The sequence below is a fragment of the Brachyistius frenatus genome, unplaced genomic scaffold (assembly GCF_029030835.1).
Source record: "Brachyistius frenatus isolate BFR_SWC_R1_liver_20210118 unplaced genomic scaffold, ASM2903083v1 Contig_11, whole genome shotgun sequence".
Lineage (NCBI taxonomy): Eukaryota > Metazoa > Chordata > Actinopteri > Embiotocidae > Brachyistius > Brachyistius frenatus.
The window spans coordinates 1,511,706-1,538,283 of NW_027210610.1; the positions used below are offsets into that span (position 1 = coordinate 1,511,706).

Here is a 26,578-nt window from a genome sequence, read left to right on the forward strand (position 1 = left end):
GAAAGTCAACACATCATTGCGGAGGAGACCGTGGAGAGCTGAGAGTTTCAAGCACTACTGCAAGTCTGCTAGGGGTAACAGAGCCACAGACCCCACAGACAAGCTGTCGGTGGGTTAATCATTTAAAGAGGCCAAGTTAGTCACCACCCGGGTGAGTTAAGATTGGTTACTTTATCAAGATCAAATCACGGATATAGCTCAGCTGCTCTAACATAATGAAGACTGCACAGAAATCCTTGACAGTAAGGTGTCCAGAGCAACTAAAATCCCAAAGTACTGATACCATCGTCTCACAGTCCTCTAACTAATGTAGTTTAATTATTGCCGGGCAACCCTCAGCAGTTTTGCTTCTCACTTCGGTGAGCATGAGCTTCTCAGAGTGGCCTCCCACTGTGCTTAATGAAGGTATCCACGTCCCAGTGGAGTCTGGTCTGGTAACTCATGTCACCTGCTCTAATATTAGATCCACAGTAACATTTACAACAACCGGGTCAAATATCTGCATAATTCACCTGACAGAAAAAGGAAATGACTTGTAATGGATAACACTGACGATTTATCTGTTCCAGTTGTAGGTATTGATTACAGTATACCGATACTTTTCATTGTATGACATGTTAAGATGCCGCACAATTGCTGCAGAGGTTAAAATGATTTCTCAAGGAGAATGTTTTATGATTGGTTGAGAGACATACTTTTAACATATGACAACTCAAATAATTCTTAAAAACAGTTTTAATCCACATTTTAATTTTACACATAAGGACAATACCAAGTGTTTAAGACCAACTTTGTCACACAATTTTATTATTTTATTCAGAAGGCGTCCTGTTATACTGTTGGTGTCCAAGGCCATATAGATATTATGTTGCAGTGTCTGTCATTGTAGTGATGTCATTGCTCAGACTTTTAAAGTGCATACGACCTCCCGAACTGGACAAGAGACAGGTTTATTAGCTTTATTAGGACAGATTCACATAGATTAATCAGGAGAAAACAATTTCATTGCCTATTTACCTTTACCTAATTATGTTAATAGCTTAAAAGAGGATCCAAATGGAAGATACAGCAATGGTTTCAGAATTTATGATACAAATCACAGGTCTTATAGATTTAAAATGGAGTAGTATTACCTTTTCAGGAACCTGGATTTCCAAGTATAAACAGGTTTTGGTTGGTTGGAAGAAAATACAGCAGAACTATTGAATCAGAGCTTGAGGAGCGCTATCACAGCTAAAACATGCAAGACAGTATTACATTCATTAACTGGGTATAGGTTTATTTTTTTCTGTCTAAGTAGACTCGCAGTATTTAGAAGCTTTGTGTTTAGTTGAAACCCCTCACCAACGATATCGAGCATGGTGTTTCCCAGTACAGCCACTACAGGGAGCCAAAGCAAAGTATTTGATCGGTGCTCCCACGTCCAGCGGCAGTACACGATTATTTGTACTAAACAGTGAGCAAACGTCTGAGACATTTACAGTCACGAATTAAAATAACATTGAGTGATTTCATTAAAAAAAAAAAACACTACAACTGTGTATTGTGTATTTGGAGACTCTTCTGGTAAACAATAGACACCGTGTTCACACTTATATTTCACTGTGAACTCTCTTCTTGTCCAGCTGTGCTTTGCCATCTCCTGCTCTCAGATGGCAGCAGCAGCTCAGCAGTTTGAGCTCAGAATAATTACACACCCGTGATCCGCCCTCGTTTCCCCTTGTCCTCGCCAACGGGTCCTGGAAATGTACTTCCTCAGTCCTGTTGCGTGCGTCAGGGATGGGGCGGTGAGGATGCCAAAGCGCGACAATAATCTCGAATAGACCTTTTCTTGAAGTTTTTAAACAAATTACCACCAGTTTGTTACCATGTTGCGGGTCGTAGTAGAGTCAGCTAAAGGTCTGCCGAAAAAGAAAATTGGAAATCCTGATCCAATTACCTCTGTGACTTTTAAAGGTAAGTTTCTTTTCAATGGTGAATAAAGTTGAGATATATCAATAACTTGTAACCTGATATATGGCTGTGTGTATTTGGAATCTTATTGATTATCTTTTATCAAAAAAGACATAATTATATGGATTTAATAGTTTTGCCGTGACGACATGTTGGCCCATGCACGCAACAAAACAACCTATAGTCTTATATGTGTACAATGACTGGATGTCATTGAAAGCGTTTTGTGTTTGTCTAGTCCAGAATAGTTAAAGACTTTCTCTGCATGTCGCAGTGTTTCCAGAATCATCTCGGAACTGTTGGGAAAAGTGTGTAAAAATGAGGCTGCATACTAAAATAGAGGGGAAAGACAAGTTCGAAACTGTAGAGAAATTAGCCTTCAGCTACTGGATGAAAATTATATTAGACACAGTTGCGTGAGACTGAACAGCGTTTCATCTTGGAGAGGGTTTGTTAACCCTGGTAATCAGCAGTTTTTTTTTTTTAATTATTATTATTCTGCTGTCATCATCACAGTACAGGTAGGAAAGATGAAATCTTTATCTTATTAAAGGTGAAATCTGCAGCCATCCCTCTTTCTATAAAGCATGCAGAGCTACAACATGTTCAGATAAAAACTCATCTACAACATGTGTCCTAATCTTGAGAGGGCATGTCCTGTATTGTATTTTTACTGTAAAGAATATACAGTTTTTAATTTTTAAACAGCTGTCACAGTGGAGGGAAATATTCACATAAAGCTGTTATTTTACTTTCAGATGAGAAGAAGAAAACCAAATCGATTGACAGTGAGCTGAATCCTGTTTGGAATGAGGTAAATATAAACATTCACTCAAACTCATGACAAGTCTGCAGACATTTCTGCCTCTTTTGCTTTGATTTTTAATCAATTTAAATCTGTTGCTTAGAGAAGCGAGAAGCAGCGATAATTGATTTACTACCAGACATCACATGGTGTGTGTATATATATTATATATATATAAGTATGATGTGACTGGTATTAACGTGTCTGGGAGTTCAATACAGCTGTTTTGGTGTTTTGTACTCAGAGTTGGCTGATCGTTATTTAGTTGCATAAATATAAACTTATATTTAACTTTATTGCACACAGTTTTGCTGTTCTCTGGTCAGTTTTTGCTTCTTTGGGACATGACAGCAGTTGAATCCCCACATCTTATGGACTGTGTGTTCCCCCTCTTCTCTTGCAGGTGCTTGAGTTTGATCTAAAGGGCACCGCGCTGGACTCCAGCTCCTACATAGACGTGATTGTGAAAGACTATGAAACCCTTGGGAAAAACAAGTAAGGCGCAATGCAATCCCTGAGACTGAGCTCCTTGTTAGTTTTGGTGTGATGCTTTGTGTAACAGAGGGATGACAGTGATGAAAGAGAAGCCTCCTGTTTAGTCAGGCATTTGGCCAACAGTAACTGAGGTGTGTGTGTGTGTGTGTGTCTTTTCCAGCTGCATGGACATTTTTTTTTAACTAATAATTCAGGAAGTGCAACATGACCTATCATTAAGTCAGTCATAATCTGAAATCCTTTTAAAGTACATGAGCTTCTAAATAACCACTTGGTGCTTTGGACACATTGTCGTCACACTAATGTACGAGGAACAGCGGTTAAATATTTTCATAGTAACCAAGTGTTTGAGTTATGTAGCTGACTGTCTCTGCCCCTCACGTCCTGCTTGCCTTGCTGAGACTTGCTGGGCTGTGTGGGATGACTGAGGCTCATTGGGCAACAATAGATGGATGAATCGCTGTTTGTCTTCTGTCTCACACTCTTTGGAATTTGTGTACCACAGTGTGGCAAAGAACAGGGAAAATTCTGAAAGGACATGTCAAGTTTTTGTAGTATAGTGTGTGTGTGAACTACTTAGATACTATGTGAGGAGATGTGCTGTAAAGAAAAAGGACTGCTAAGCTGCTTCAAAACCCCTCAGGGTCATAACTTTCAAATGAAACCAGAGTCACATATGGGACCAATCTAGATCAGCCACAAAGAGTGTTTCCTCCACATCACTAATTAGTGCGATCAAAGTCTTGTCTGTTGTAGGAAAACAAATCATTTGAAAGCGCTTGTTTCTAATGAAATATGTTAAACTGTGGAGTATATGCATTTTCTGTGCATATACTTGACCGAGTAAAAATTCCTCTTGTGCATGGGGCAGTCATAACTGAGGGAGGAGCTTTTCCAATGTGTGTCTCCAGCACATGAGCCCATGTTAAATTGAGTAAAGTTTTCCACTGGGCTGGCCCATCTGACACACTCCCTAAAGATCCACACAGTGGGAGCAGAGAAGGATGTCTCCTTCTCAAATAGTTTTCCAGATGCTGTTATGGGTAGTCCCTGTCGGCATGGCAACGGGAGTGTGTGTGTGGGGGGGGGTCAGTTTCTTCTTTACTAATTCGATTTTAGAAGTGAATCAGAAGATTGTAGGACTTGCAGGATAAGTAACAGCACAGTCTTGATCATTCAGTCTGACAGTACGATTTCTGCCTGTGAGTTCTATAGTTTTCTGTATTGCAGTTCAAGAGTATAACATGGGAAAATGTCTCATTTCCTGACACCGGTCCTATTCATTGGATGTAATGTGTCACATGACTGAGGTGTGTTATCAATCTGCTTTTTAAAGTATTTTACAAATCTATAGCCAAGCTAGCACTGAAATCTCAACAATTTGAAGGGATTGCCATGAAATCATTCATGGTTCCCCACAGGGTGAATCCTGCTGAATTTGGTGATGCTCTGACTTTTCATCAAGCGACACCATAAGGTCGAAATTTGTGGTTCAGAGTAAAATATCTCAAGAATATCTTAACTATTGGATTAATTGCTGTAAAACGTACGACAAATATTAAAAGGTCCCCAGAGTTTACATTCAGTTAACAAATATTACACCTGTTAATACCTGCTCAACATCAGTATCTTGGCACTGTTATTGTTAGCATATTTTTATGTACTGTGCCCAAGGCCCAACCAGGTTGGTGTAACAATGTACAAACCATCCATGCTGCCACTGGCTAGACATTAATACACTACAGGCAAAAGTATCAGCACAGCAAGCTCATGGTTAAAATTCAGCTTTTGTAAAACCTTTTTTTAAACCCGGTGGACTGAACTGTTATCACAGCATCTGCTTTGAATTCTTCCTGTAGAGAACTTTGTTTCCTGATTAAACTTAGACTCCATGAGTCAGTGAGAGTGACCGTAAACAGAGCTGCAGACTTTTAGAGATCATTGAATGATTAACGACACTAAAATAACAATAAAATAGCCACTTTATTAACGGTTGCTGTTTCTATTAGGAATGCAGAAATGTTAAGATATGGTAAAATTCCTCATTGGATATAACAGGAAAAACTCTTCTACATCAAACCCTCAGAGTATTGTTTAGTTTCCGTCAGACATCAGTGGGCCAGTTCAAATATTTTTGCCAACTTTTCACCTTTTTATGAGAAATGTTTCTGGACTTTTCAGCCTTTAACTGTACGATGGCAGACTTTCACACCCTGTCACAACCCTGAGATCAGCTGTAGCATTTCAATACTGGAATAATCACACTCATCTTAACAGCTGTGTAAAAAGAGGAAATGATTGCTGACCAGCAGGAGGGTGTTACTTTTTGAACTGAAACCCAGCCAAGGACATTCAGAGCTGTTTGTGTTGAAAGTCACTCATCTCTGTTCACTGATACGTGATTGTAACTAATGAGCTGAGATAAATGAGAACTTCTTCATACCAGGAGATGTGGAAAGGAAAGACTTGATGAAAAATTAACTATGACCAGAAGACTGTTGATAAGAACCATTGCTGTCTGTTGGTTACAGAATGATGCAACAATCTGGAAAAGGGGAAAAAAATTAGCCACATCCCATAATAAACATCACACAAAATATTTCACCCTGCATGTGGGTGGTGATATTTTGAGCGTGAATGATATTTTTCTCCCTCTGTGACTCACCAGGCCTCGACAATGGTCACAAAGTTTGTTTTGGATACTGGTGTGTCAATATGGGAAGTTGTCAGTCCAAGCATGTCATCTCAAATCCGTAAATAATATATACACGACTGGGCTGTCGGCATTTCCCCACAACTTAGTGTATGAGTCTGTTAGTCATACCATATAATCACACTGTATGATTCTTTTAATATGTGAATGCGCTTATCAGAATACAGTGAAGCGGAAAACAACAGAAATACAAAGTGGAAGAATTTTCAACCAACCGTTCTCCTAAATGTCCCTTTTTGGTTTGTGGACAGCCGTGCAAGTTCAAACTCCATCCACAGACATTTCCTGCCTGAAGCCACTTTCTGATTAAGTCCAAATCCTGTTCACATCATAACTCAGATTCCATTTAAAAACAATACACATGGGCTGACCTGATAGCTGAGTTGTTAAAGCGCAAATGCCATCAGCAGTGACTCCCCAGTTTGATCGATTCCCAGCTGGACAGACCTTTACTGCATGTTATTCCCCTTTTCTATTTCTCCGCATTACTTGTCTGTCTGTACCGCTGTCGCCTATAAAAGCAAACATGCCAAAAAATGGCTCTTAAAAGAAATACACATAAGGGTTGTTGAGCACTTATTCCAGTTCGAGTGCTACATACCAGTTTTGTTAAGTCACTGAATCTCTGGGGAATCCCCGTGTCAGCCTTTGTCCTGATGTGGAGTACAGAGTGCTGCCAAACCAATAACTCTATACCCTTCCTCACAACCAAATCCTGTCCAGCTTTTTGTGTAGAGTCCTAAAGTATTGTAAAATCATATGCAGCTTACTAAAAATCTTGCCAAATGTCTCTGTTGTACCATGATTTTTTTGTCATACTTATTAAATAGTAGAACCCGTCTCATTAAAGATGTAAAAAAAACAAAACCATTTTAGATGCAGCTTGTAGCTTTAATTCCTGGTCATTTGTGTGTAAACTGTCAGTATCAGATTGAAGGTACAGAAAGAGTGTGAAATTACATCTTACAAAAATTACATCTCTAGGGAGCGCTGCCAAAATACAATGACTCAGTCCACCCAAAGAAAGATACAGTATGATTTACATCACATACAAAGCATTCCATTAGATAAAGTGTACTACTTTGGTTACAGTATAGTGGACAGCCAAACAAATGTCTGACTTTTTCAAGATTTAGTTGCAACTTATGCTTATGAAGATTTGTTAATGTTTTGCTTTTCTTCTCAGAGCTGATTTTCTTTTCACATTTACTCGTAATTGTAGGAGCATAAACAAGCTGTCATTTGGGTACATCTCATGCAATTCTGCATAATTTAATTTTATTGTGTTACTAAATTATTTGGAATTTGGTTGACTTGACAACCAATTTGATTTTTAATCACTGAAGATTTAATTATTTCACATCAGTGTCTCAGAAAATGCTGTAATTAACATTCCTTACAGGAATTGTGTGACTCATTCACAAAGTGAAAAGACCTCATGTAAAAGTATCCCTGATTACAATACAGATAGAAGGAGAATTATGTTGTTAGGATATTCCAGGAGGTAATATTGAGGACTCTACTAGAAAACTGTTTGTCATGTTATTTGACCGTGTAGCAAAGTAGTAGTTTGAACACCTCCATTATCACGGATTAGTTACGGTTGCTATTGAAATGACTCACCTGTGATCAAAACAGACGGTAAAAATCAGAGGCTGGTAGCTTCTGTGCAGTGATGAGTGTGTGTTCACTCCTGGGGTGCGTTTGTTTGTCTGAGCAGGCAGTTTTGTTAGCTCTGGGTGGTGACCTCCCCTTTGCCCATTTTGTGAATGTGACTTCACTAAGTACACATACAGCATTTCATTTCTGTGGTCTGTAATCTGATTACTAATGTTATGGCAGACTGGAATGGTAGCATGTGTTTTTCCTGATTAAACAAGGAAATCAGTACAGTAAAGGAAAAATGTATACGTATCTAACAATAGACTCAAATTTATTTCTGTATCTGATGTTTCCCTGCTGTGTTTTTGTTAACAGATTTTTGGGGTCAACTAAAATTCTTCTGCAGGACCTTGCTTCAGGTCAAGTGAGATCACTGCCATCCAAAAATGTCCCTTTGGTCAATGAAAGTGGACAGAATATTGGAGTAAGTTTTATTTTTCCAATATAAATTATAAAATGTAAGCAACAGAAAAGTTATCTTCTATTAAAATTCAAAAAATGATGCACTTGTTATTTCCTTCAAGGCTACAATCAACCTTGTTATTGGCTATGATGCTCCAGCCAATGCTGCAACAAACCTGAATGACCCTCAAGCTGGAGATGTAGTGGATGATGGTATGTAAATCTTAATGAAGAGGATAGGTTTACTGGCAGCATTGAAGTACATTAGAGACATGTCTTACAGGTATTTGATAATCTCTTCTTTCTGCTGCTTCACAGGTGGTGATGAGACTCTACCAGATGGCGGCCAAAGTGGCTATATGGGAGTCTCTTCATCCTCTGGACAGACTGTTAACCTTCGTCAGAAACTGGCCAGGGCACAGAATCGCCACCGACTTATAAATAAACCTCAGGACCTCCAGGTCAGTTCGATAGAGTTTTTTGTGCGCACGTGCTACATGATTATCAACAAACACCAAACGTTACAGTAGACCTTTTAAAATGGAGGTTTAGTTGAAAAACACGCACTTGGTCAGTATGGGTCTGATTAGATGTGATTAAAGTAAATTATTCAGATGAAATACAATGTGGTTTGTAGAAAAATATTGTCGATGAAAAACAACAATCTGTGTTGCCTCTGACCACATCTGTGTGGGGGAGGTAGACAGATGTTTATAGTTGAGAATAAAAATATCATAAGTACGCATGATCTCCATTCTTTGCATTACATGAGAACTATGTCATGATGATTGTCTTTGACTGCTTTCTTGAATTACAAGAACATACTTTACAAAATTAAAACCTTATTTTTCCTAAATTAAAATTTTTAGATTAGTTTTAGATGGTCCCAATATTAATTTCGATCTTGATTGGATTAGGTTTACCCAGGTTATCTATCTGTATATTTTAGCAAATGGAGGTGCTCTTGGTCAGCATCAGATGCTGTCATACATCCATGAAATATGTATATTCATTCACAACGATGCTGTAATACTCGGTGTGTTTCAGATTCGTGTTCGGATCATCGAGGCCCGTCGGTTGTCCGGTAACAACATCAAACCAGTAGTCAAAGTTCATGTGGCTGGACAGACCCACAGGACAAGAATCAAGACAGGAAACAACCCGTTCTTTGATGAGGTACTTTCACTTAACACCATCAGTGAGACGACAGAGTTCTTTTTGATTGTATTGGTGCTGCCTTTATAAAAATTAAACCAGTTTTAGGATAAACCCATCCAAAACTACAATATCAAATTCTACTGAGAAATCAAATGTTTTCTTATTTATTTTTCTTTATTTAAACCTCATGACTTTTGTATTTTTGCAGATGTTCTTCTACAATGTCCACATGCTGCCATCAGATCTGTTTGATCAGAACATTAGCTTCAGGGTAAATACAATGCATGTAAATGTTGATGTCCTCTGTCATTATGTATGTGAACTGAATTATTACTCTCCTCCCTGCAGGTATATAATTCCTATTCACTCAGGGCTGACAGTCTCATGGGAGAATTCAAGGTACCTGGCCTGATGTCCTCCACACAAAACATTTAACATTTAAACTGTAGTTCATGTTTTCATGCGAGTCTTTCTGATCCCTCCTTGTTGTCTCTCTCAGCTGGACGTTGGTTATGTTTATGATGAACCAGGTGAGCTCGTCACAAACCACAGATTTGAGTGTCATTTACATTTGCTCAGAGGAGGCTTTTGTTTATGGAGATCAGAATGAGACAGCATATTCTAATGTTATTTGCAGGTTGACTTTTTGCAGTTTTCTATAATTGGTTTTGTGTCTATAAATCGATAAATGTTGGTCATATTTAGTGTCATGAAATTCTGGTTATTTGCATGATGTTTACCATTTAATGTTAAAGTAGCAATAATTAATATTTTTCATCAACAATGGATCACATGCTGCTTGTAAATGGTGTCGATCGTAGTGTTGAACCCATTTATGATTAGACAATTATCACAACTTTGTAGTTTCCCTCATATGTATGGTACTTTTAAGTGTTTTTCAACGAGTTTTTTTTATTTTTTATTCTGCAACCTTCAACTTTACTATTTCAGTTCATTTTCACTGCTCTAAAGTAGCGCTAAAAACATCTGTCCACCACCAAACAGCACGCAGTCAAAGATACCTACCACCTTATGAAAACATTTACTGTAGGCTAACAGCTACAGTCACACAATTTTCCTCAGGAGTTGGTGGAGACCCAGACTAAGCAAAAAGAAGAGTTAATATTTGACACATTTCCACATGGATGCTTTTGTTGCTTTGTATCCACTGGATGAGCAACATAAAATAAACAACTGTTAACATTTGCTAACTAGTTACAAACTTTGTGTAAAATATGTCAATGCTATGCTCCCAACCGGGTGCCCAGAATTAGACAAAAAACTTGTATCCACCATTGAAAGAAATAATTAGCTTTGTCGAATTGCAAAAAAGTTTTTTTCTTTTTGGGGACTTTTCTACCTGCTGTCTGTATAAATATAGTCTGTGTGTCCTTTGAGGTGTATTAACTGTTTATGTGTGTGCTCCTATTGCAGCCCACTGTATCCTGAGGAAGTGGCTCCTGTTGAATGACCCAGATGACGAAAGCTCGGGGGCTAAAGGCTACCTCAAAGTCAGCCTCTTTGTAGTCGGGACTGGAGATGAGCCTCCGGTACGACTGACATGTCACAGCACTGCTGCTGGTTGCTTACTCTTTTCTCATGTAAATAAGCTGGCTTTGCCCCTCCCTTTCTCTCATGAACCCTTTCCTGTTCCATCTCTCATACTGTAGGTGGAGAAGAGGGATTCGAATGACGACCAGGATGACATCGAGAGCAATCTGCTGCTGCCAGCAGGTGTGACTCTGCGATGGGCCACTCTGTCGTTGAAGGTGTTCAGAGCCGAGGACATTCCCCAAAGTAAGACATGCTCTAGAACAGTAATTGATATTTATAGCAAACTGAGTTTTCATTTAATTCTTAAATTAGTTCAAATAAGTTAAGTTTAGCTTTTTGAGATGTAATCATCTCTCATTTTATGGCTGTCAAAATAAAAGCAAGATTAAATAAATTATGATTCTCATTTCAGTGGATGATGCCTTTATCCAGACCATGAAAGAGATATTTGGAGGAGACGAAAACAAGAAAAACCTGGTGGATCCTTTTCTAGAGGCTCGTTTTGCTGGCAGAAAGGTCCCTGATCATTTGTTGCAGTTCAAAATGAAGCAAATTGGATATTATGTTGTTGTCATACAGAAGAAGAACTCGTGTTTTTTTTTTTTTTTATGTCCCTCCAGCTGTGCACTCAGACCATTGAGAAGAACGCGAACCCTGAGTGGAACCAAGTACTGAACCTTCAAGTCAAGGTAACAAGTCCTGAAGATGAAATATAAAAATATAGTCACAAAGAAATCAGCAATTAAATTTTCATTTTCAGTCTTTTTAACCTGGTTCTTGTATTTTCCGTAGTTCCCCTCCATGTGTGAGCGAGTCAAACTGACAGTCTTTGATTGGTAAGTAAAACCAGATCACAAGTTAAATGTAAGAGATTGTACCCAGTCTCATTTTACAGTCTGTTTGAGAAGTAAAGACTGTTAGGAGGTAGAGTTTTGTTCTGTTGGAGTAAACTATGGTTGAGAAAGTGTACCACAATGCTTCTGCAGTGGTCAGCTGGATTCTATTAGTGTGTGTGTGTGTGTGTGTGTGTGTGTGTGTGTGTGTGTGTGTGTGTGTGTGTGTGTGTGTGTGTGTGTGTGTGTGTGTGTGTGTGTGTGTGTGTGTGTGTGTGTGTGTGTGTGTGTGTGTGTGTGTGTGTGTGTGTGTGTGTGTGTGTGTGTGTGTGTGTGTGTGTGTGTGTGTGTGTGTGGATGTGTGTGTGTGTGTGTGTGTGACTCAGACTCAGACTGACCCCTCCGTTTCCCTCAATAACAGACTCTGTTGGCACCGTCTCTCAGCCAATTTTCATCATTGTGTGAGCAAATTAACAGGGAGACAAGTCAGGTCCAGGAAGCCTGGAGGGAAATAAGTGCAGGAGGAAAAGATTAGAAAAAAGAAAAAAAAGGTGTGTCCCTCAAGAGGTGTTGAAAACACACTCAAATCTGAGGGGCAATAGATTCTGTGTTGAAAATGAAAACATGTAAAAGGAAAGGTATTATTTTTCTACTCCATGTTCTTCCTTCAAAGAGGTAATAAAAAAAATTAAAAAACCAGATCATAACAGTACAACTACTTTTTGAAATTTGCATGTTTTTGAACAGTTAATCAGATGAGTGTCGGGCAATGTGTGCATGCATTGTGAGTCTAAAGTTTTTGTGTGTGATCGCAGGGATCGTTTGACAGGAAATGATGCCATCGGCACCACATACCTGAACCTGGCCAAGATCGCCTCCTCTGGTGGAGAGATCGAAGGTATTACTTTGTTATCATTTTTTATCTGCGAAAACAGGGAAAGGGAAAAAAGTAATTGAATTTTGGATATAAATAAAACGCATGATTAATTCTGGATCCTGTGTGAAAACTTTGTGAAAACCAGAGCAGAGGTTTAAAGCCTTTGCATCTCCTGGATAGATTAAATGTGTTTATTGTTATATAATTATGTGAAAAAAAAAAATGCATTATTCTTATGTGCCTTATTGTATTGGCTTTTAAATGGCACTTGAATTGTCCTTTTTTCTCCTGGAATAGAGGAACATGCGGGAAATCTGGAAATACCGTCATATGAAGGTTCACCTGTGCTCTTTTTTGCTCTGTGTTGCTTATGAATATCACGCATTAAGCATGTTGTACACGCTGAAGCACTGGTTTTTTTGTGTGATTTTGTGTGTTCACATGGCTAATACAACTGTGCTGTGCTCTGTTTAGAAAGTAGTGTCACGATTTAAATGTTGCCTCACACCGTTTTCTTGTCATCGTCTTCGCCACCTGCTTTCGCAGCATTCACTGTTTCCACCCCAAGCAGCCGAACTGATCTACTAACTTTGAAGCTTTGCACTGCTCAACTTGATGTCCACGAAGAGGTTAAGTCTGTTGTCATCTCTCTCTCCAGCCAACTCAGGAGAGTCTGAGGTGGGTTTCCTGCCCGTGTTTGGGCCCTGCTATGTCAACCTGTATGGCAGCCCCAGAGAGTTCAGTGGCCTGCCAGATCCATATGAGGATCTCAATTATGGCAAGGTAGTGAATTAGACATGATGATTGACATGATCTTTTAATCTGTCAGTATGTTATGAGTCACTTATCATTTTAAACTTCATTGGCTTTTCAGGACTTAATGTCAGTGTTTTGTCTTTGTAAAGGGAGAAGGAGTGGCGTACAGGGGCAGGATTCTGGTCGAGCTGTCCACCAAGCTGGAGGGGAAAGCAGACAAAACAGTGGACAGTATTCCCAATGATGACATTCTGGTGGTCCAGGTATTGACACATGTGCTTCTATTTGACAGGAGTGTGGTTTCACTTGTCCAAGATTTAAAATGTAGTGGGGTGAAAATTAGGAAAATGTGTTGGTGGTCATGGGTGCAAATATTTGGACGTCTGAATATGATTAGCTTTCCCTTTCCCTTACAAAAAAGTCTGTAAATGGAGCAATGCTAAATTTTTGTGTGTCAAAATCCTTTCTATTTCTTTCACATTCTCTCTTCTGTGTCCCTATCTAACTCAGAAATACCAGAGGAGGAGAAAATACTGTCTGTGCGCGTCCTTCCACAGCGCCTCCATGATTCAGGAACCTGGAGAACCAATCCAGTTTGAGGTCAGCATCGGTAACTACGGCAACAAACTGGACACCACCTGCAAACCCCTGGCCTCCACCACTCAGTATAGCTGTGCTGTATTTGATGGTGAGTGATAAAGAGTATTAATGTAATACAGCGTCGTTGCAGGCTGCTTTCTCAACAAGATAATTTTTAATAGGTGGGTAATTTTTCTAGGGAACCACTACTACTATTTGCCCTGGGCCGACACTAAGCCAGTGGTTGTGGTTACGTCATACTGGGAAGACATCAGCCACCGCCTGGATTCTGTCAACATTATCCTCTACATTACTCACCGCATGGTAATACTGTACCATCATCTGTAATCCTCAAAAACCTGGAATGATTGTTTTTAATTAAATCAGAGTTTATGATTTATTGCCTGTAAGTTGGCACTGTATTAGTGTGTGTGTGCTCATGGAGGGTTAAGATCGGTGTATTTACCTCACCCTTAATTTGTTTTTGTTGTTGCAGCAATTCAACCTGGAGGCATTTAAAACTGCCATGCTGGCGAAAGTCTCCGACAACCAACTGGTAGAGGTGTGGCTCAAATTGCTCAATCAGTTCATCGAAGACCTAGAGAGGTAAATACAGCTGGATAATTGCTTTTAATGTGATAAAAATTAGATGAATCCAAGAAAGTCCGAAAAAATAAAGGAAAATTATGTCATTAGACTTTTGGCTAATTATTTAATGTAATTACAATTTTATGTATTGTTCTAACCGCATTGAAATAAGTACCGGCTTGTCTGCTCTCCTCTAGTTTCTCAACGCCTGAGCTGGAGGGCCGATCTAACCTGACAACTCTGGACATCCAAATCAAGAAGCTGCGAGACAGCACTCTGACTTCCATCAAGGACGGAGCCAGACGCATGAGAGAAGAGGCCACGGAGATCCGCGACACTCTGTCTGACTTAGAGGCCTGGGCAGACAAACTTAAACAGCTGGCTGAGGAGGTACAAACACAGCAAGCAATTTAAATGTTTTGATTTCTTCAGTGACGACTATTTTATAAGTGAAAGCATAACTGTTACACCTTAACATTCTCCTTCTTTTTTACTAAAACAGACTGAAAGCTTGGAAGCATTTTATTCTTTATATTTGTATGGTGGACATTGTGTACAACACATTTCACAAGTGTGTATACCTGTAGACAACAAGAAAAAATGATTTTATTGTCTATGCAACTTTTTTTTTGCTGAGGAATTGGTGTCTTAAAATGGTTTGCATTGTTTCAATTGTGAGGTTTTGTGCTTTTGTAAAGGGGTTAATTGACATGCATTTAGAATCACACTCTATAATACATGGATTATGCACAATATTTCAAGCAACACCTGTCTCACTTTTACCAAATTTGGCAAAAAGTATCCAATAACATTTCAAAACAATGCATCACCTTGATCTTCATTAGTTGAAAATGTGTTGACTTGTGCCTGTTGCACCGCATATCTTATAAGTTATAAGTTCACACTGTGTTATTCTCACGGTGTGCAGCCCCAGAACAGCATGCCTGACGTGATCATCTGGATGCTGCGGGGTGAGAAGAGGGTGGCCTACAGTCGCATCCCTGCTCATCAAGTCCTCTTTTCCACATACAGTGAGCAGGCTTGTGGACAGCACTGTGGCAAGACGCAGACCATCTTTTTACAGGTGCACTTTTATTGTCAAAAAACAAAAGGTTTCAATGTGATGTATTAGATTTTGTCTCAAGAGCTCAATACTGGATTGTAATGCTAATGAGACTTTTTGGTTTTTTAATCCCCTGCAGTACCCCATGGACAAGACCAAAGGTTTGAAGGTGCCGGTTCAGATTCGAGTCAACATGTGGCTTGGTCTGTCTGCACATGAGAAAAAGTTCAACTCTTACTCTGAGGGAACTTTCAGTGTGTTTGCTGAGCTGGTATGTGTCTCCAAAACATAACTATCATAGTCTAAGTTTTCTGAATGTTTGTTGATAATATAAATATATTTTCTAATCAGTCATTCATATCCACTTGTCCTCCTTTGCATTACAGTATGAAAACCACGCCAAGGTCTTTGGGAAGTGGGGAACAACAGGACTGGTGGGGCGCCATAAGTTCTCCGACGTAACGGGCAAACTGAAGCTGAAACAGGAGTACTTCATGCCACCCAGAGGATGGGAGTGGGAGTCTGACTGGTTTATAGACCCGGAGAAAGCGTGAGTGTAATTAGAGAGGATCTATTTGGCATCTCTGGAATACAAAACATTTCCTGAAAAAGCTTTTAATTTGCTATTTTGGGATTCCGACCACTGTAGTTACATTTAAGAGACATTTTGTCTCAGCTGATGTTTTTCTCTGAACACCCATCTGTGGACTGTGTGGACTAAAGGAAGTGGGCTGAACTGTACTGTTTACATTCCTCTCGGGCCATAGACTAATGACAAAGCACCAGACTGTGCCAGTGAGCTGGGAGTTATTCACATTTTTTTAATCTACTTTGCATTCTGTGCACTAATTTGATTTAACATGCCAGCGTCATCATATGTAGAATTTGTTTTAATACTCTATACCTGTCCTGTAGAGGCACTTCACAAAATTAAGGAAAAGGAAGGGGAAAAAAAAGTTGAGAAACATAATAAATACAGATTACTTCATGCAGATCATGAGACAGGCATCTCTATGTTGTCTTTTCTATAACTGGTCTAGAACTTGTCGTCTGCTAAGCATACAGTAATTAAACCATGACAGAATGTAAAACTGTGTGTGGAGCATTCAGACGAACACACACTATGACAGTGTACAGTTTTTGCTAGACATAGGCCATCTATCGGGTTACTCCCAAAATGTAAACAATCCATGACAAACCCTTCCTTCTCCCTCACGCTATGCTAATATCATCTCACAAAGGAGTGCCAGTGTGAGGTCATGTTGCCACGGTGTGCTTTTTGATACTACCACCGGAGGGCGCCACAACGGATAACAGTGGCTCCTCTTAGATTATTTTTTTAAGTTTGTGCACAGATGCTGCATATCTGACTTTGTGTTTCAGTCTGCTAACAGAGGCAGATGCGGGGCACACTGAATTCATGGATGAAGTTTTCCAGAATGAGACCCGCTTCCCTGGTGGAGAGTGGAAGGCTGCTTCTGAGCAATTCACTGATGTGGTGAGAGCAGCACGCTGGCATGCAAATGACACAGAAACACACACCAACAGTCTTTTTTTATTTTTTTTATCTTTTTGACAATCAAAATTACATGTATGAATATGAACCATACCAATGCAGCATGCACTTTTCCTCTTAGTTATTATAACTGTGTGGAATTCCTGTAATTTAATATGATTCTATAATTTATTCTGATATATATATATACAGTATATATATAATCAAAATTATATATATATATATATATGAATTAAAAAAAATTATGTGTGCAGCTGACCGAGTTTTTGTGTTGAACAGAATGGGGAGAAGAGCCGCAACCCTGCAGAGTTCGATTGTCCTCCAGGTTGGGTCTGGGAGGACGAATGGACTGTGGATGACAACAGAGCTGTGGATGATCAAGGTGCATACATCACATTAAAGCTGTTTACCTCCAGATATTTGTAGTTCATTTAAAAGGACCACATGAGACTGAAATTATTAACTTGTAATGAATGATTTACAGAAGAATACAATAAACTAAGAAGTTTGAATTAAAACCACACCTTCTTTTATCCAAAGTAAAATGAAACAAATGAAAATTGTTTGCTTGCTTGTGTCTGTGTGCCTGTTGGGACTCTGAAGGCTGGGAGTACGGAGTGACCATTCCTCCAGCCGACAAGCCTCGGTCCTGGGTACCTGCGGAGAAGGTGTACCACGTCCACCGCAGGAGGAGGCTGGTGCGACCTCGCAGGAGAGCTGCACTCCCTGCAGGAGCAGCTGTGGAGGTCAGCATTGGACAGAAGGGAATACTTTACACTGTAGCATAATTTGTTTTTGTAAAATACAATCATTGGAGGCCAAAGTTGTAAATAGTGAATGAATACAGATTGAATTATTGGGATTCGCTCACAGTAAAATACAAATGTTTAAGCGACACGTCTGTTTTTACACACAGAGGAGGGACCAAGGCGACCCTGAGGGCTGGGAATTCTCCTCTCTGATTGGCTGGAAATTCCACAGAAAGGAGCGCTCATCAGATACGTTTCGTCGAAGGCGCTGGAGGAGAAAGATGGCACCGGAAGATCGCCTTGGAGCAGCTGCCATCTTTAAGCTGGAGGGGGCATTGGTGAGTATACAAAAATAATTGTTTTATTTATGAAGTGGAGCACTTGTTTGGATGTGGTTTCAGAAAAGAAATCCTGACTGTTGCTTGTGAATAGTCAGAATTCATCTGTCCCTGTTTCACCAAATATTTTCAAATATACTTGTATATCAAGTACATCTACAGTGCCATGGTGTGTTTGTATTTTTTTGCCATGTGTGCCTTATGAACATGTTGAAGCTCTGAGGTTTCTGTTTGGGTTTCTCCTGCAGGGTGTTGATACAGAGGAGAAGGAGAAAGGCTCCAAGGCTGATGCCACCAAGCTGTTTGGTGCCAACACTCCCACTGTGTCCTGCTTCTTTGACAGTGAGTGAACATGTGAATGCTCTTACATACATATGCATAAATATATAGTGCACACAGATGGTAATCATCAAAATGTAGATAACTGTACGCTGCATACATGTGTGATATAGTTATTTTCTTCTATAGGGTCGTATGTGTACCATCTCCGTGTCTACGTCTATCAGGCGCGGAACCTGACATCTATGGACAAAGATAGTTTTTCTGGTAAGATTGTACATGGTAAAAATTTAACTGAATCCTTGGTTTCTAATATTAATATGAAGATGGCCAGTGGATTTAGATTTGAAATTAAATTGATATTGCAAAAGTACTTAAATATGACAATTAAACCATCAATTTTTTCCACCACAGATCCGTACGCACACGTCTCCTTCCTGCACATTAGTAAGACAACAGAGAAACTCCGATCAACACTGAACCCAACATGGGACCAAACTCTGATTTTCAGTGACATTGAGATTTGTGGAGACCCCCAGAACATCGAACACTGTCCCCCTGATGTTGTGCTGGAGTTCTACGACAATGACCAAGTGGTAGGCTGGGGGAGATTTATATGTAAAAAGCAAAACAAATCTGTGTCGTTTCAGTGCTAAATGAATTCCTTAGAAATATACCCGACTTGATTGACCTGACATTTTCTGTAGGAAAAAGCAAAGTGGCTCAATTTGAAACATTGGAAACAATAAATGGAATAAATGAATAAGCATCAATTCTCTACAAGAAAAACTTGATATCCGTCTTTACATCGCTTTTTTTCCTTGAAGTAATCTATGTTTCTCTTCTTGTCCTGAAAGTTAACCGTCTTTATTTTACATCCCGTTTACATTTTCTGTATTTAACTTTGTACTCCTTGTTATTAGTATAAATAATCTTAAAAATTTCACTCACGCTAAGATATATAATTGTGGCATGTGGTGCTCTGCATAGGGGAAGGATGAGCTGCTGGGCCGCAGTGTTTGCATCCCGATGGTGAAGTTGAATCCTGGCATGGATCAGACACCCAAACTGCTGTGGCATCCCATCATCCAGAAGGGGCAGAAGGCAGGAGAGGCGCTCATGGCTGCTGAACTTATTCTCAAAGACAAGGTTTGCCATGAAAGTACTGTAAATAGGCTCATTACATTACTGAAAACGTCAGTAAGACATTTTAGAGTGAAACTTCTGAAATAATGTATTGCCTTCTTAACAACCTCAAATAAAAATAGGTGACTTTTATTTAAGGAATTATAAGCTTCGGTGTCATCTTCACGTGATGTGCATCACATATTCATCAAGTGTGATTAATCTTACAGGGGAAAAACAAAAAGTGCATTACGTGTCTGTGTTTGTGCAGTCGGGTGAGTCAGATCTTCCCCTGGTTCCTCCAAAAAGAGCTGAGAACCTCTACATGGTTCCTCAGGGCATCCGGCCTGTGGTGCAGCTCACTGCTGTGGAGGTAAATACACAACAGAAGACACTGCCGTCCCTCTGAAGTGATGCACATACTGTCTCTAAATCCTCCTCCTGGATGCGTGTCTGTATTTAGATTCTAGTGTGGGGTCTGAGGAACATGAAGTCGTACCAGCTGGCCTCGGTGTCTTCACCCAGCCTTGTGGTGGAGTGTGGGGGGCAGAGGGTGGAGTCGGCTGTCATCAAGAACATGAAAAAGAGCCCCAACTTCCCCAGCTCTGTCCTCTTCATCAAAGTGGTAAGGACAGCTACGGGGTGTGTGTGGGAAGAGAATTAGAGAAATATGTCAATCTCCTGCACTGGAAACCTAAAAATTCACTATTATTTTCTGTCATTTTCGCTACACCCTCAATCCAGCTCCTTCCAAAGAATGAGATGTACACACCTCCCGTTGTGCTGAAAGTGATCGACCACCGTCCGTTTGGGAGGAAGCCCGTGGTCGGTCAGTGCACCATCTCGTCTCTGGAGAAATTCAGATGTGACCCATATGTCATCACAGCAGAGGGAGCCATGTCTTCTAAAAGTAAGGGCAGACACAGCAAAAAAAATAATGACAAATTTTGATATAAACACAAAGACTAGAATCCTTTTCTCTCATCGTTGACAGTGGCTCTGATGGCTTCACCTCTCAAACATGTCTCTATCACCATGGAGGAGACAAGACAACTGCTGGAAGCTCAGGTAAACGCCTCCACTTTCTACCACCACCAGCACACTTTAACTTCCCTCTGTTCACTCAAGAGAAGAATTTGACTTTTCAAGTCAAATTTGACAAACGTCATTACTCTGGCTTCCAGTTAATGTGCAGCATGTCAGCTGCTGTCGACAAAATGGCATCTCCTACCTCCCATTTTGTATGTATGGTTACTTGTTATAGCTTTCTAATTCACATGGCTGGCCGTCAATGACACTGATAGTATTGTTAACAGCAATTTAGCATAGCTCGGCAGAAATAACGGAAATGGGGGGAAACGGCTTGCTTGGCACTGAGCACCTTAACAGTTTAGTCACTGATTATTTGTTAAATTTCAGTTAAACAACACGCAGACCTGTTACTCTTGAGGTTTTATTTTTTTATTAAAAAAAAAAAAGAAGCAATACATCACATTCATTTTGTGAGTTTTAGACGGTTTTTGACAAAGCTACACCAGCCTTCAGTGTAGTTGCACATTCAACCTTTTTCACAGACAAAAATTATGCCACAGCCATCATTACCATTATGTGTTCCAGCAAGCAATGATACTAAAGCAGCATGCACAATTTCAGGGCAATATGTCAAAATGCTTTGACAAAGTTTAAAGCTGTATTGCCCATTGTTATTCCCTTGTTTTACAGAGTTGCTGTCAATCTTGAAAATTGTAGCTGAATGTACTTTATCGACATTTTCTTCACCACGATTCACCATTTTACTCTCCCGTCAATATTTGAAGCCCAGTCTGTGCACTTGTTGTATGTCTTCCTGCATTCCTTTTACTGTACTATGTCTATATATTTGTGACTCCTTTTCTGTTTTTGTGTCACATCGCATCTACTTCCCATAAAGCAGGTAGAAAAGGTGAGAGTTAACAAAAGAATATGAAATAAGATTTAATTAATACAGGTTTCAGACTACTATACCAAATATGAAGAGTTAAATATGTCAAGTTAACAATTTAAATCCATGTGTAGGAAAAAGAGACAGTTGATTGGTGGAGTAAGTTCTACGCTTCAACTGGAGACCGGGAGAAATGTGGCCCCTACCTCAAGAAAGGATATGATACCCTCAAAGTAAGTTGGCTTTATTGCTTCACTTGTGGGTTGTTATACGGCAGAAGTTGCTCTTTTGTCGCTGCACATGAGTTGAATGTGACTGTGTGAATTTTCAGGTCTATGACTGCGAACTGGAGGATGTCCCTGAATTCAAAGGGCTGACGGATTTCTGCAGCACCTTCAAACTGCAGCGAGGCAAGAATGAAAACGGGGACGATGACCCCACTGTGGTCGGAGAGTTCAAGGTAGTTTGACACCATTCAGAATACTTATAATTAATTAGATGATGTAAAATGTAATTGGATTTACCACTGTTGGGTGAAGTTGTAAATTGAATCTCTTCGGCTCAGTGTGGTGTGTGTTATGTACCCGCAGGGTTCATTCAAGGTGTACCCCCTGTCGGATGACCCAGGTGTGGCTCCTCCACCCCGTCAGTTCAGAGAGCTGCCAGACAGTGGATCTCAGGAGTGTCTGGTCAGGATTTATGTGGTTCAGGCCATAGACCTGCAGCCCAAAGACAACAACGGCAAAGTGAGAAGGAATCTATTTTACTGCCAATGAAAGCAGAATATTTCAACACACATGGGCACATGGGAGAGTCAGCACCTTCTACTACAAACTCATCTTCTCTCTTCTGTTCAGTGTGATCCGTACATAAAGATTTCACTGGGAAGAAAGACGATTGACGACAGAGACTATTACTTACCCAACACCATCACCCCTGTGTTTGGAAGGTAAACCTTATGACTCCATGAATTCAAACAATTGAAAACATCATGTAGTCAGTCCTATCCTTTAAAAAAAATCAACTACACCGTAACATTTCTCAAACTCCTCTGTGTTGTGTAGGATGTTTGAGATGACGTGTTTCCTGCCCCAGGACAAAGACCTGAAAATCTCCGTCTATGACTACGATCTCCTGAGCCGCGACGAGAAGGTCGGCGAGACGGTGATCGACCTGGAGAATCGCTTCCTGTCTCGATACAACTCGTACTGTGGCCTGCCGCAAACCTACTGCATGTAAGGAAGCACCTGAAGGTTAAAATCTGACATGCTCTCAGGAAAACACGTTGTCACATCAAAGAAAGATTTGTTCTATCTCTCTTGTCTTGTTAGTTCTAGTATCAACCAGTGGAGGGATCAGCTGAAACCTTCTCAGATCCTGGAAAATCTGGCTCGTCTAAAAGGACTGTCCAAACCCAGGACTGAAGATAACGGCACCTCACTCACCTTCAATGGCAAAGACTACACGCTGGCTCAGTTTGGTAATGGTTTAAATAACTGTTTTAATCTGGCTTTTGGTTACTGAAAATGAGCTATGGATATAGTCACCCAACACCCACATGTTACTATTGTATTTTGTAAATTCAACCGTGGTAAAAGCTTTGGCAAGAATTTACAGTACTTTTGGTCTTTTTCACATTATACTGTTGTAGTATATTGGCCAGCAACATCCAATAACATATTTGTTTTAATTCTATAAGATACATTAATTTGAAAGATACAAAAAATTTGGGAATTCTGAGGTGTCTTTGATTTTTAGATTGTATTTCTACTCTCAGTACCTGCTAGTGTAATAACTGTCAGTGTTGATAAATCAACAATGGTTTTAAATATTTGTATATATTATGACTAGCATGTGCAACGTAAAACATTATTATATCTGTTTTTATGTAATAACAGAAAATAGTAAAGACTGAATTATTTTATACAGTATAAATGACAGTTTAAATAATCTGATTATTGTGCAACATGTTTTTTTTACATCAAGAGAACAACAAGGAAATTCATCAGCACTTGGGTCCACCCCGGGAACGCCTCTGTCTGCATGTGCTCAGAGCACAGGGACTTGTCCCCGAACACGTGGAGACGAGGACCCTCTTCAGCAGCTTCCAGCCCAACCTCTCTCAGGTTAGATGTCACGTCCTGGATCTGTTCACTGTATGTGCACAGTGACCCACACTCCTATACAACCTGTATGTTGTGTTAATTCAGGGAAGGCTTCAGATGTGGGTGGACGTTTTCCCCAAAAGCATTGGATACCCCGGACCTCCCTTTGACATCACTCCACGCAAGCCTAAGAGGTAAGTGCTGAGCTTCTCTTTAAATTTCATTGCTGGTCACAGTAGATGCTGCTCAGCTAACACTGACCGCGTGTTCGGATGTTCAGGTATTTCCTGCGCGCCGTCATCTGGAACACCACAGATGTGACTTTGGATGAGACCAGCATCACGGGAGAAAACATGAGCGACATCTACGTCAAAGGGTTTGCTAATTCTGCATTTATTATGTTCAAGTGGAAGTATTTTTTAGTCTCTTCTCATGATTTTTTTCTCCTCAAAAACCTATTTAAATTCCTCTTTTAGTTGGTATAGTATTAAAGGATAGTGTGTCGTGGTACAGTTAATGTGAACGGGACAATAAGTAATCTTGGCTGTTGTTCTCTTTGCCAGCTGGATGCCAGGAATGGAAGAGGACAAACAGAAGACGGACGTCCACTACAGGTCTCTGGATGGAGACGGCAACTTTAACTGGCGGTTCATCTTTGGCTTTGACTACCTGTCCGCGGAACAGCTCTGCCTCGTATCCAAGAAGGTGTGGCTTGTTTCCTGTTGGTTTAGCGAATACTTTAATGCTGTTTTATACAGCAAGATCTGTGTTGTTGAAACTGTGAATGTAAAGCACGTTTGCATATTTTCTTTTCCAACAGGAGAACTTCTGGAGTCTCGACAAAACAGAGTTCAGGATTCCTCCCAAGTTGATTGTTCAGGTATGGGATAACGACAAGTTCTCACTGGATGATTACCTCGGTAAGAAACTTTATTTAAAGTCAAACCAAGATTTACTTATCTAAGACCAACCTGTAGAAAACCTGACTTGAGTGTAATACACCGTGATCCCAGGCACGCTGGAGCTGGATTTGCGTAACCTGGTTGCTCCTGCGAAGACGCCGGAGAAGTGCTCTCTGGAGATGATGGATGTTCTGGAAATAGAAGCACAAAAGACGGACCTGGCCAAGTCTCTGTTTGCTCAGCAGTCAGTCAGAGGATGGTGGCCTTGTTCCATCGAACAGGACGGGAAGAAGGTCCTGGGTGTAAGTATGAATTAAAAGTTTACTCAGAGGTGGTAGACCAAAACATTTTTTTAAGATAAATTGCTCTGTTCAAACTTGTACGTTTTAGTAAATTAAAGAGCAATGACAGGGTTGGATTTCCTTATTTCATTGGCCCGTGATTTGAATATCCTGAAAGAGTCAGGCGTTATCATGTTGTTGCATCTGTATGTTTGTTTGTCTCATGCTTGTAGGGCAAAGTGGAGATGACCCTGGAGATTGTGAGTGAAGCAGATTCAGATGAGAAACCTGCAGGAAAAGGAAGGGACGAACCCAACATGAACCCAAAACTGGACTATCCCAAGTAAGATCCCACAGACTGTGAACGCCAACTTGCAGTATTTGATAGGTTTAGCTGGGAATGGATATTGAGTGGGGTTATTAGTGTAACAAATACATTTCATCTCTCACTTGACAAAACCACCAGACGCCCAGAGACGTCCTTCTTTTGGTTCACCAACCCGTGTAAGACCATGAAGTTCATTGTGTGGAGGAGGTTCAGGTGCCTCTTCATCGGACTCATCCTTCTCACCATAGTGTTCCTCTTCCTCGCCATCCTGTTGTACTCTTTACCGGTAAGGACAGAAAAGAGGGAAACCACTGAATATTATTTATATATTTTCTATATGTCACTAAATATTGGGTCTCATCGTTATTTGAAAGCTTTGTACTTGTTAGACAGATGAAAATCGTGATTTGATTGTTCTCTTCTGCCTTTTCCAGAACTACATCTCAATGAAGATTGTGAAGCCACTATCTTAACTCTACAATAGAGAGGAGCACTGGGAGTAAAGCCTGAAGAACGTTTAAAAAATATATCTACAGAGTCACACTAACTTGGCCACAAATACTGCCAGACATTCAACATGTGTTTTTTTTACTACCTGAAGTGTGTTTTTTTCAAGGGAAGGGGCGCTTGCATATTTGCACTATATCAACACATGAACACTTTGTCCACACCACTAAACTGTGACAGACTTGTGATCAGTACACTGGGAACTGGACATCTGTGACTTGTTTCCAGACCACTACTTTTATCACACACACACACACACACACACACACACACACACACACACACACACACACACACACACACACACACACACACACACACACACACACACACACACACACAGGAATGCCAGAAAATTTGAACCCCTGCACTCTGTAATGTAATCTAATACAACAGTCCTGTAGTGAACATATTTTATTTGGTGAAGACACAATGTGCAAAAAGATGTTGATTCAGCCCTTTGCGGATTTTAAGATGATATTTAGTGGTTATATTGTACTGGATTTAATATTACTGCTATAAAGATGTTTTAATATTTGTGCTGTTTGACTGTTCTATTAGATTGCATTACAATGTAAAGGTCTCCATTTCTCATCTCTCAATGCAATCATGCTAAATGCAGCTGAAGGTAAATTTCAGTCACAGTCATGTCAAGTGTCTTTTACATATTGCATTTTCACAGATCTTATAAATTAAATATGGTAAACGGCATCAGGAGCCTGAAAGGGTGTTTTTTCATGAAGTGTTTGTTGTGTCTAATTTCAGATTTCGATGCCCTTGAGCAGGGCACTTAATCATGTTTCTCATGTAACACTAATGGTGTTGAATAGAGGCCGGAAAAGTGTTCCAGCAGAACATTATAATATCACAGTTAAGTTGACCTTTGACCTTTTGGATATAAAATATCATCACTTAACCATTTTATCCTGTAAGGCATTTGTGTGAAATGTCATAAACAGCGCATGAAATCTTAAATTATAGCCACAACTGTTTTTAGTGAGGTCACAGTGACCTCTGACCAGCAAAATCCAATCAGTTCGTCCTTGAGTCGAGTGAACGTTTGTGCCAAATTGAAAGAAATTCCATCAA

At 40.0% G+C, this 26,578-nt stretch overlaps 1 protein-coding gene across 4 annotated transcripts; it reads left to right on the plus strand.

The window, feature by feature from the left end:
* The first annotated feature begins 1,778 nt into the window (after positions 1 to 1,778).
* Positions 1,779 to 25,777, plus strand: myof (myoferlin). Of its 4 annotated transcripts, XM_069691385.1 has the most exons (54): positions 1,779 to 1,956; positions 2,712 to 2,767; positions 3,162 to 3,253; positions 7,944 to 8,052; positions 8,153 to 8,243; positions 8,349 to 8,491; positions 9,078 to 9,206; positions 9,397 to 9,459; positions 9,537 to 9,587; positions 9,688 to 9,718; positions 10,623 to 10,738; positions 10,859 to 10,985; positions 11,155 to 11,258; positions 11,363 to 11,431; positions 11,535 to 11,578; positions 12,391 to 12,473; positions 13,111 to 13,235; positions 13,358 to 13,471; positions 13,719 to 13,896; positions 13,987 to 14,111; positions 14,284 to 14,393; positions 14,573 to 14,765; positions 15,304 to 15,459; positions 15,578 to 15,709; positions 15,825 to 15,988; positions 16,822 to 16,936; positions 17,234 to 17,336; positions 17,558 to 17,700; positions 17,871 to 18,041; positions 18,290 to 18,383; positions 18,510 to 18,587; positions 18,735 to 18,916; positions 19,311 to 19,469; positions 19,717 to 19,818; positions 19,909 to 20,070; positions 20,190 to 20,355; positions 20,440 to 20,513; positions 20,630 to 20,686; positions 21,376 to 21,387; positions 21,501 to 21,599; positions 21,698 to 21,826; positions 21,957 to 22,112; positions 22,224 to 22,315; positions 22,431 to 22,601; positions 22,698 to 22,846; positions 23,353 to 23,492; positions 23,577 to 23,665; positions 23,752 to 23,847; positions 24,035 to 24,176; positions 24,292 to 24,391; positions 24,485 to 24,675; positions 24,888 to 24,997; positions 25,121 to 25,268; positions 25,417 to 25,777. In XM_069691385.1, exons 1-54 carry the CDS (start codon positions 1,869 to 1,871, stop codon positions 25,453 to 25,455), a joined length of 6,162 nt encoding a protein of 2,053 aa, XP_069547486.1. In that variant the 5' UTR covers positions 1,779 to 1,868; the 3' UTR covers positions 25,456 to 25,777. The 4 variants fall into 4 exon arrangements, with proteins under 4 accessions (XP_069547486.1, XP_069547485.1, XP_069547483.1 ...); XM_069691384.1 differs by lacking the exons at positions 20,630 to 20,686; positions 21,376 to 21,387 and adding an exon at positions 12,750 to 12,788; XM_069691382.1 differs by lacking the exons at positions 1,779 to 1,956; positions 2,712 to 2,767; positions 3,162 to 3,253; ... (1 more) ...; positions 20,630 to 20,686; positions 21,376 to 21,387 and adding an exon at positions 12,750 to 12,788 and having other exon boundaries at positions 8,171 to 8,253; positions 8,347 to 8,491.
* The last annotated feature ends 801 nt before the right edge of the window (positions 25,778 to 26,578 follow it).